This window comes from Diadema setosum, chromosome 15, assembly GCF_964275005.1.
Source record: "Diadema setosum chromosome 15, eeDiaSeto1, whole genome shotgun sequence".
In the NCBI taxonomy this organism is placed as follows: Eukaryota; Metazoa; Echinodermata; class Echinoidea; order Diadematoida; family Diadematidae; genus Diadema; species Diadema setosum.
This window is the reverse complement of record NC_092699.1, coordinates 24,967,070-24,978,629: the sequence shown is the minus strand read 5'-3', so window position 1 is coordinate 24,978,629 and position 11,560 is coordinate 24,967,070. Positions and strand designations below refer to the sequence as shown.

The 11,560-nt window shown below is 39.4% G+C and overlaps 1 protein-coding gene across 2 annotated transcripts in view; it reads left to right on the top strand.

Annotated features, from left to right (window-relative positions):
• Nucleotides 1–11,560, top strand: part of LOC140238757 (cdc42 homolog) — a 148,522-nt gene that overhangs the window by 131,365 nt on the left and 5,597 nt on the right. For both annotated transcript variants that reach the window (XM_072318653.1, XM_072318652.1), the window contains exons 3-5: nucleotides 3,657–3,729; nucleotides 6,007–6,116; nucleotides 8,391–8,588. In XM_072318653.1, coding sequence (XP_072174754.1) covers nucleotides 3,657–3,729; nucleotides 6,007–6,116; nucleotides 8,391–8,588 — 381 coding nt within the window. The remainder of the gene's footprint in view (nucleotides 1–3,656; nucleotides 3,730–6,006; nucleotides 6,117–8,390; nucleotides 8,589–11,560) is intronic.

The following is an 11,560-nucleotide window of genomic DNA, read 5'->3' as shown; positions in this document are numbered from 1 at the left end:
TGTTTTGTGACCCATATCGGGGTTAGATGAAAACTCTAGGCTCACACTCCAGGAGTTTAGACCATAAATCCTTGTGTCTCTTCCATGACTCTGTATTCAAATATTTATTTTTTTTCTGTGCATGAAAGACTGAATCTTTGTGAATGCCCTATAACTTTGAAGCAAAGGTGGCATTGCAGTGCGCAGTGCTAGGAGGGGGAAAGGGATTGTGGGTTACGAGCCAGGATGTCATGACAAATCACAATGGTATGCCGGGAGAGGAATTGTAACTTTCCTGTAAAAGCGGACGAAACAACGCAGCAAGAAGTGAAGAGGATATGAGACGTTGTACAAGTTCAGTGTACATGTTTGATAGACACATTATGCACATGTACAGTAAGCATGTTATACATGTAGGTGGTAGAGCCATATCGGGGACGATGAGTCCAGCACAGTTTTGTGTCTTCATTCAACATTAAGTGAAGACCGACTGCACCAGAATTTACAAAACTAGAAATTTACAAACCTAGAAAAATTTACAAAATTTTACAAAATTTTACAAAACTAGAAATTTACAAACCTAAAGGTACCCATCAGATTATAGGCCTATGATGAGATTTGCATTGTAGGGAAGGTTGTTGGCCAGAATAAATCCTTGGACAGGTTGGCAGTTATGAATTGATCTGCATGTTACAATCTGTGAGGTGGTGATTAAATTCTGCAAGTTAACACAAGATTTCATGCCTGTTATCACTGCGGTTGCACACATTCAATGCCAAATCGTTATTTTCATTTTTCTTGTTTAATTAAATTGATGTGATATCTTCATTCATTTCTTTTTATCAAAAAGAAGAATGATGCTTGGATTTATCTGATTGTCAATACCATCCTGAAATTATTTCTGAAGTTGGTACGTGGTTAAGTGAAATTCCAGGTGATGTGTGTATTGTACAAATGTAAAACATTTCCTGTGTGGTGCAGTGCCAAGCAGGATGTTTCATAAGCCACCTGAGTTCTGAAGTACTTTAAGTGCAATTCCATACCACATTCATGTGGTATGTTTAAAAAAAAAAAAATCAGACCAACGAAATGGTAGACTTGTCACCAAACTCAGATGTATCATCTACATCATACATGTAAAGAATAAGAACGTTATGGCGTTCTAAAACATCACATATTTTCACAAAACATTAATATTACAAATTGTAGTCATAACCTCATGTGTACACTAGTAACATTGAGTTAATGATGTAACTATTTGCAAATTTCCCATAGAGACCTGTATCTAAATCTTCTCTGACTTTCCCTTTTTGGCATGAAATCAGTAAAGAATGAGTTTCCTTGTAATAATCATCAATGTTGACTCTTTATTGAGAAAGAAGTTGTACACTATACATGCGAAATTCTGTTCGCCATACATACCGGTAGTGTAAAGAGTGTTGTATAATGCAAAATACATACACTGTACAGTACATTGTAAGCTTGCTGTGAGAATGTATTGTTTCTATGAATTAGGGCAATCCAGCTCATTGATGACGCTGGATACGGCTGGATACATGTATATTAGCCTTTTAAAATCATACTCATACTCTACAGCTATGTACACATTTTGTGGATGTTCACCTTTAAAACAATTACAGACGCATTACCCTGATTATGTCGAGCGTCAATTGATACTCTGAGAACTGTACGAGACGAACAGCTTTTGTATCATAACACAATAAATTTCTCCAGCATGCCATGTCTGCAATATGTTCCTCAATGTTGTGTGCCAAGACAAGGAAGTGGGAAGAATTTAGATGACTGTATCGTGTTTCATAATTGAAGTAGTGCTGCCTCTGGTGTAGGACACTCATCATGCATTTGCCATGAAGGGAATGCAATTTATACAACCTACATTTGCAGGGGAGGTTGTCCTGGCTCAGCAACGTAGAGCTTATGTTATCTTTATGAACGTAGAACAGCAAACAAGGGCATAAAATGACAGGCGATTAAACTGACCAACTTCCGCGTTGAACTTTGAACAATTTACTAGGTGGTACAAGCTCTGCACTTGTGCCCCACAGTCATACATTGTATGTTGTGATGCAATTTTGAGAATGTCCTTGACACAACTTTTGATTTGGGAATAAGATCTTTGTCCCTGTGAAGCAACAGTCCTGAATTAACAGCTGTTCCAAATACAAGAGGTCAGATATTCAGTTCTCACTCTACATTATTTTCAATACATGGGCCTGCAATGTAGCATTACATTGTGACCTTGTACACATGATGCAATATATGCATGCAATGCTTTCAGATCACTTTTCATGGTGGGGGGGGGGGGAGGCAATGTTGGGGCAAGGCTAGGCTCAGGATGATACTATAGTGGCATGTACCAGTATGTTGGTGGGCAGTAAATCTTAAACAACTGTTGAATATCATCTTATATTGTAGTTTTCCTAACTCCTAAAAGTTAAGCTTTTGTTTTATTTTTGTACTTTTTAACCCATGACGATACATTTTTATAGGGCGTAGAGTATTTTTTTTTTTATTCATTCAATTTTTTTCTCTACAAGTGAACATACAAATGTAGCTGTAGGCATGATATGATGTGTCCTGTGTTTATGCTTTAAATTACAAATGAAACAAATTGATAAGCTGTGTATCAGTTATGCCCACATACAATGTATACAGGTGTAAGTACACAAAATCATCATGCACAGGGCAGATTGTTGTTACAGCGCTTCCCTGCGGCTGGAAGATTGTTGTTAGCGCACTTCCATGCGCATGGTGGAGTGTTGTTATCCCTATGCGCACTCCCACACACTAACGACAATCTGCCATGCGCACTCTACCACAAAGTGAGCTTGTGTAGGCAGCAGTCTAGCACCATAGCTTAAAATGGCAAAGCTTATCCTTTGCCACACGTACATGTGTATCAGTGTTAGAAATATATCTTCAAATACAATATGGTGCATATCGCCAGCTCCCTGTCAGCAGCGAAGTGAGTGTACATAGTCTTTGCCTTTCACACGCAGTAATGTGCATGATGTCATTGCGCTATCAAATGCCTTTAGTCTAAATCTGTCCACCAAGAAAGTGTCTCATTTCTGTACAAAGAGCACTTTGTATGCAGAGCAGAGTTCTCGCTGTCTCTGCAATGTCTTTTTCATCGGAGTATGCAGCAGCAGAACAGGTGTAGCGTGTAGCCCCTTGCATTCAGCTGTGACCAGTCATAGAACTATTGTATACTAGAATACAACCCACTCAATGTATTGTTTCCTCACTGTACATTGAGTTGATCTCCCCACCCCCTTTTTTTCTTCTTGTGAGAACGTCGCCTGTTCACAGCCAAAATGTGGTACCATTTGCTACCTACAAGTGACATTACAGTCAATATGCTGTTCGGAAACATCTAACAGCATAATGGCACAGTATACATTGTACATGTTCTATGCTATAATACTGGTGAAAAGACATACTGTATAGGCACACATACACACACACATACAAACACATGTCTGTATTTCGGTCTTGAAATTGAAATCATCAGGAAGTGGTACATAACAATTTAATTAAGTTAAAGTCTGCAGACTTTCCCCTTTAATTCAGCGCGCCTATGACATCCATTTTCGTAATTAGATTTCCTCACGACTTTATCTTGTTGTGTTCATCTTCTGTTTTATCTCCTACAGGTGTTCGATAACTATGCGGTAACTGTAATGATCGGTGGTGAACCATACACCCTGGGTCTATTTGATACAGCAGGTAATGTGCCCACTACTCTCGTACCAAATGTATAAAATGGATGTTATCACCAAGTGTTATATTCCCATTGCTATTGAATATAATGTGCATATAATTGATTAATGTCCTTGGCACATGGAGACCTACAGTAAAGCTGTTTTTGACTTGATATCCAGGGCTAACCATTAGCGGTGGCCCGGGGCCACTAAGATTAAAAATGGACGGTTATGTTTCCTTTATTTTGTGCCAATACTTTTTTTTTTCCCCAGACCAACAAATTTGAAATATAAAGATACAATTGTACATCGATGTAAAGTGTATTAGTAGCTCCAACAGGCCACCAGAAAAAAACAAGTTAATATCAAGCCCTGATACTCGATATCATCTAAACCAAGCCCTGTGACACATTACTGCAGTATAAATTTCCCCATGTCTGTTCATCAAAATGCAGACATTACTTCTTTGTGCAACTGTGAGTCTGTGTATGTTATAATATACATGCATTTTGCTGTTGGAGTACACATGTACATAGTACATACATACTCAGCAAACCCAAAGTGAGAGTGTCCTTTGTTTCCAAAGAAAGCAGTGTTCATGTGCAAGAATAGATTTAGAGCTAGCCACCATATCACTTTATTTTGAATTTTTGTATTATTTTAAAATCTCTTTCTGATTTGCACACTTGCACACTTAATGAATTTAACCAGGTCCATTTAATGTCTCTCCAGTGTGGGATAAATGCAGTCAGATTTCAGGATTGCAAATTTAATGAGGGCAAGATGATGATTTCTGCATTAAAATTACCCTGGGACTTGGTGTGTTAAAGGAAAAGGAAGATTTTCATACCAGATGGCACGCTGGCACCCCGCCTACCGTCATGTAGATCGGATCATGATGAGAGAGATCTGCTGGCGGGGATAAGTAACCAGTGGCTAGATAATATATTGGCAGCTCTGGGGGCGTTCACACTTGCTACAGAACTCGGTTGTCATCACGTTTTCTGAAACGCAGGTTTTTCAACAAGTGAAGTTATGAAGTGTTAAAGGCACAAAATTTATAGTCTTTTCGCTGACTGCTCACTGCAAATGCCATTTATAGAGAAGATATCAGCGTCACATATGCCTGTCTAATGTCACAACCTGCTATCAAAATAACGAGCGACTCTTGTTTAATTCATATACAGTATGAGCGTTTATTTACCCGATATGGCTGAAGTGAATACAATGCCACTTTCAGCTCCATCTCTCCAGTCATAGTTCAGATTTCAAACCACAATCCAGATTGAAGTTTGCAACCACAATCAAACAAAACTCGACTATTAACAACCCCTTTTTGTGCCAGGGACTTTAGAACCGGTATACAATGCTGTAAATTTTCTGTGGCAATCGGCACTCAAAGAACACAGAGGTTTAAAAAACACTCCCCAAGGCCTTGATTGGCCAAATATGGCTTAGGGAAATGTGTGGGAGAAACTTGTTTTGGAGAAAAACGATTCACGTTCACATTCGGACGGAAATTTACGTAGGAAACATGTCTAAAAAAACAGCACTTAATAATGTTACTCTGAAGTCCTCTCTTATTTCCATGAGGTTCTCAAGATGCCATTGATGGTGATCATGACTGGCAGGCAACCTTTAGTGTCTGTAGGCTAATCACGTGGCGGTCTGTCCCATCTCGCTACTGGCGAAGAGATAGCAACCTTTTGCAGGCGCAATGATTAATTGCCATCTACGCTTGGTCTTAGCTATGCTCCAGAAAACTCCACAGAAGTCTGCTCATCCGTATGAACGAAAATACATTTGTAGTTTTAGAAAGTGTCACTTCATCTTTGTTTGCTCATCATTTTGTCAATTTATTGTACTGTGTTGATAGTGGCAGAAGAATTGAAAAATTGCTACTTCATTCCTGCTTGATTCAGTTTTAAGCATTATACATTGTGTGGAAAAAGAAAATGATACTGTACATGTATCTACAGCTTTAGATAGCCGTTGTGCTATATCAGTCCCATGTACTGATTTTGGACGTCAGTCTGCAATCTAGTAATCTCTTGTTTCAACTTCCACGCTCCTGCTTCATGGGATTTCGAATCAGGCCATGTGTATTGTTTCCTGCTGCTATGTATTTGCCACACTCACTGGGCGATAAGCTTTTAAAGTCGTCTCCAAAAATGAACGCATTCTCATACATTGCTACTGTGTAAACTTTGACAGTATCGTTACCCAAAGACACATCTCCATAATAGTTCCCTCAGAGACAAGTTTGATGTCAATTTTGCACCGTTTCTTCCCCTAATCTCAGGTCAAGAAGACTACGACAGACTGAGGCCCCTCAGCTACCCCCAGACTGACGTCTTCCTCGTCTGTTTCTCCGTTGTAGCGCCCTCGTCATTTGAAAATGTCAAAGAAAAGGTACGATATGAGCCTGGTATAGAGAAGGGTACAAGTGTTCACCCTAAGATAGGATTTTGTTCCTGCTGGAAGAGTGAACAATGTCCTACCACTAAGCGATGCCTGTCCTTTTCAGAGATGTATTTTGTACGCCCCTTTAGATAGAGGCCAAATGTAGGACCTTGTTGCATACAACTATGATGACATTACAATTAAATGTTAACTTTTTAATCAGTGGTAACTAATAGCACCACTGTTCCATAGCCAATCAGAGCCAAGAAATCACTGATGGCTACCGCTGATTTTACAGAGTTAACATTGATTGTAAAGTTTAATACTTTTATGCAATGGGCCCTAAAGGTAGTGATCCATTTCCACCGTGATTGACTGAAAATACTGTACACACGGTATATTCTGCTGAGTTTTTGTATACAGTGTATGAGAATATTGTGAGGTTGCAAAATGAATAACCCATGAAAAATTTGCTCCCTGTAACAAAACTCTGTTGAATATCACCTTCAGAGTGAGAAGTCACTACACTTTCTCCTGAAAAGAAGGATAATAGTTACATACATTTCTCATTCTATCACCCCAGTACTTGTTTGCAAACTGAACCACTGGCAAAATTGTCCTGCAAGACCCAGTTTGCAAAATATATGGCACATACAGTACCAGTCTCATCCAAAAGGTTAGGGACTGATCACATTTGCATGTTGTATATGTGCAAGTGGTCTTGGGCTAGTTCTTAATTGAAAAAGAAAGGTCAAAATGCAGTCAAAAGCTCTCTTTTTGTTATTATTTGAAGGGTTTGTTTGCAAAAACCGATAAGTCCATTTTTGAAGATTTTGAAGTACGATCTCTGTCATAAAGTACAAAATAATACCTTTTAAATGATATATTGGTCTCTACATATAAAGGTATATTTTTGAAGTTATGGTCCGAAGAAGCAAAAATTTTCTTATTATTCTCTTTATTTTTCTTGACCTTTAATCGCAAATATCTCCATCTGGCAAATATGGACTTATCGGTTTTTGCAGACAAACTCTTCATTTGTTTCACTTTATGAAGGAGAATTGACACTGCGTACATGTATCATGCCAGTTTCATTACACTTTCGAAGACTTCATTTGAACAAAAGAGAAGGAGGGATAGTGGAAGTGTCAAAAGTATTCATGAAGACGCCCTGCATTGTCTCCAGGGTATTTTGTTTGATGCTCGTTGCTTGGATGGCAAGAGGATGAGTTTACAGTTTGCTCATTAGGCAAAAGATAACATAAGGAAATATTCGTCATGGTCACGCATCTACAGGTATCTGCGATAGCTGGGGTATTTGGTTATCATGCCTTTACGGATATGCTGAAGTCATATCTCAGAAAATATATAGTTGTATTTGTTTTTTTTTTTAAGTGCCACTGTGGGTATGCCCCCCATTTCCTTTTTCACGTATAGTGGATTACCTCATCTGTCGTCTTTAATCTCTGTAATCATGTCGACTGTGTTGCAGTCACTTATATCTGCCTTGTATCCTGTTTGCATATTTATGTATGATGTATACACCCATGTGTATGTGTGTATATATATATATATTTGCACCATGACCATAAGATCATTATTGGTTGTGACAGTGGATGTCATTAGTAATTCTGGTCATTGGCCAATAAGGGGAAGTAAACAAATCAAGTGCCCTAATTTGTACCTTCCCCATTAACCGGCGACTTGTCAAACTTGCTGAAAGTGATTGTAAGCTGGCAAAACCAAAACAAACCAAGAAAGAAAAGGAAGAGTTTGTGTTGATGATGCGAGATATGTGTTTTGCAAAATATGGCCACTTTTCTTAAGCAAGAATTGAAATGGAATAACTGCAAAGGGGATGTGAAAAAGTAGAATATTACTTTCCTGGTCTGTTTTTTTTTTTTTTTTCCCTTCTCAATATACATGCTCTCCAGTAATACTCAAGCTTCAGATGAAGAGTTTAATTGCACAAGAGCTAACTCCATTCTTGTTAAGTTGAGATACTTATGAGAAAAGCTGCTAAGACATAAAGAAAAGAGTAAGAGAACTTGGGATATTATTAATCATAACTTCAAGAATATTCATTGTTATGTTACTAGCGAGCTTTTTAATACACTGAAAAGGTTTTATGCTGCTCCATCTGATTATGGATTTAGTTTAAATGTTTGAAAATAGCACTCATCCCATTTTGCGATGGAACTCGTCACATGTTTGAATTACCCTGATCTCGGTGATTGCATAATGACCCTACTCTCCCTCTCTCCCTCCCCCTTGAACCACCAGTGGGTACCAGAGATCACCCACCACTGTCAGAAGACGCCGTTCCTGCTGGTGGGCACGCAGATAGATCTCCGTGACGACCCGGCCACCATCGAGAAGCTGATGAAGAACAAGCAGAAGCCCACGACGATAGAGGCTGGCGAGAGGATGGCCAAGGAACTGCGAGCCGTAAAATACGTCGAGTGCTCCGCCCTGACACAGGTACAGTTACAATAAGCAACTTGTCCAGTACACGTACTGACTTACACCACTCATTTTATGGTCAGTGGGGTGACAAATGCTTGTATCCCAAAAATTAGTAAAAATCCCATTTTTATAGGGGGTATATAGGAATCAGCGGGCGATCAGCGGGCGATCGGTCGGGCGGTCGGTCGGGCGGTCGGTCGGGCGGTCGGGCGGTCGGTCCGTTGCAAATCTTGCGTCGCGAACTACTTCCTCAGTTTTCAACCGATTCCCATAAAACTTGGCACAGATGTGTGACTTGGGTTGTAGATGTGCAAGACGTAATTTTTGACAGTACCCAAAAGTACGTTGCCATGGTAACGGCATATTATGGGCAAAAATGGGTACAAATCTTGCGTCGCGAACTCCTCCCACAGTTTTTGATCAATTTTTATGAAATTAGGTACAGATGTTCATCTGAATATGTTAATGTGCAAGACACATATTTCCGCAGTGGCAAAAAGTGCGTTGCCATGGTAACGGCATGTTATTGGTAAAATATAGGGCAAAATGCTTCATGGCAAAACTGCTTCATCAGTGTTCTTCCAATTCTCATGGAATTCATATTGAATGTTTATCTTAGGATATAGGTCAGCATGACACATTTCTTGACAGTGACAAAAAGTATGTTGCCATGGTAACAGCTCACATATTATGAGCCAAAATGATGGAAAATGTTGTGTTGCAAAACTGCTTCCTCAGTTTTTGCCCAATTTCCATGAAACTTGGTACAGATGTGTGCCTTTGGTTGTAGATGTGCAAGACGCATTTTTCGACAGTACCCGAAAGTACGTTGCCATGGTAACGGCATATTAATGGCAGAAGATCAAGGAAAGATCTTGCGGATTTAACTACTTCCTCAGTTTTTTGACCAAAGCTTATGAAATGTTGTTTGGCGGGGGTATAACCAGTCGCTGTAGCGACATTTCTAGTTGTATCAATCGTCAGATAATCAGTCGAGTGATATCCTGTCCAAATCTTAGCTTTCTTACCCCAAAATGAAGCCTCCATTGCATATAAAAGATAGACGGTCCCATTTGTTTAGCTGCCATGTTTTATTTGCTCTCCTGAATATTTGATGCGTTTGAGATACAGGTTATGTCGCCCCAAAAGCGATATATCACAAATATTTTCAACCTAAAAATTCCTACTTACTCCCCAAAAGGACAGCATTTGTGTGATATCTCCTGGGTTGATGCTCCCGGTAGAATGCATCAAACATAGCTATGGATGAAAGCATTGAATCGCTGATCCCTGCATGCGCCTGGTTGCAACCACTGCATACGCGCATGCATGATGATATAGCTAGTCTAGACATTATATGAAATGGGCTTTTAGCGTAGCAGTTTAAGACTGACAAAATGATTGCAAACAGCTTTAGATATAGCGCGCTTAAAATTTCAGATGAGGATTTTGTCATGTAACATAAAATATTGTTTTATATTTTTGTTGTAGAATCATCAAACAAGCCACAATAAAGTAGGAGATACACTTTGAAGCCAATATGTTAGAATTCAGTGTTAAAGCTAGCGTTGCTGAAACGAAAAGGACAGCATCAGTGGTTCTATACCCTTGACTAAATGAAAGTAACAACAAAAAAGAGAAAAAGAAGAAGATAGCTCATCCTAGCAGAAAACCATGGAGTTCTCTGTTGGCGTAAGTCATAACCTCTATCTCTTGAAAGAGCAATGCGTCTTTATATTTGTCTGACTCGCTGATCATCTGTCTCGACCCCTGCTGATCAAGCTCAGCCTCGCTCTGTTTACACCTGATTGTTGCCATGGCAACCCATTAATCATGTCAACAGAAGACCCTGCCCCGTTCCCGCTGATTCAGATCTTCCCTACGAGTGAAACAGATAAACCTTCAGGTGCTGTTCCTTTCCCCCTTGAAACTTTTTTGACGTCATCAGATAGTACCGGAGCACCCCATTTTTACCCCCAAGATGGGCCTCCTGTGCCTACTGCCTCAACACTCCTCATCAAACTAATTATTTCCTCATCTCAAGGAGGCAAGCTTTGATTAGCATATTTTTTTTGTTTGTTTTTCATGTAAACCTCTCATATCAGAAGATTACTTGCGAGTGTGGGATATCCTTGTCAAGTTTGCTACTGCTACAGTGTATGTGACCTGCTGCAAACGGCGCAACGCTATGATGAGGGGGGGGGGGGGAAATGTAATAACGTTTCTCAGATATCCAGTAGTGAGATGAAATGTTGTAAACGGGATGGAAGTCAGCAGGAAAAAGTTAATATTAGTTTTAGGAACATCAACTAACTCAAGATATTTGTCTTGAAAGTCATAATCAAACAGGAAGCAATGAATGAAAAGCCGTAGCAAGGCAGGGCATGTCTTCATTTTCTTGTTTGTTTGTTTGTTGTTGTTGGTGTGTTTTGGTTTTTTTGGTTGTTTTTTTGTTTGTTTTTTTTTTGGGGGGGGGGGGGGTTTGTGGTGAATTTGAAAGTTACAGGTGAGGTCTGGAATTTTATACGTTGTCGTGGAGATAAAGTTGCCAAATCTCCGTGAGCCTGAAGGAGTCTCTGTAGATATCTCTTCATCATCCTGATTAAAGGGGACAACTAGCTCAGGAAGAATTTTTGTTTATCCGATTTTACTTTAAAAAAAACCACACATATGCCTGTGAAATGATTAAAATATGTGTATAATTTCTGTGGGGAAAAATATAGAAATATGACAGTTCATGGAACGGATCAAGTACACAGATTTGTGCACAACTTTCGTCTGTGCATTGTAATGATATGAGTCTGTTCATCACTAAGTACTTCTATCGCATTTAAAATTGTCAGGTACATTGTGTTGAAGTGGTAAAGCGTCAGTGGCACACAACCATGTGCAGTGGGCATAAACAAGTTAAAGCATGCATGTGCAGCGGATGTGATTGGGTATATGCACCAGGGCCAGTGATAGATCACTCTGTTACCTCCACTGCA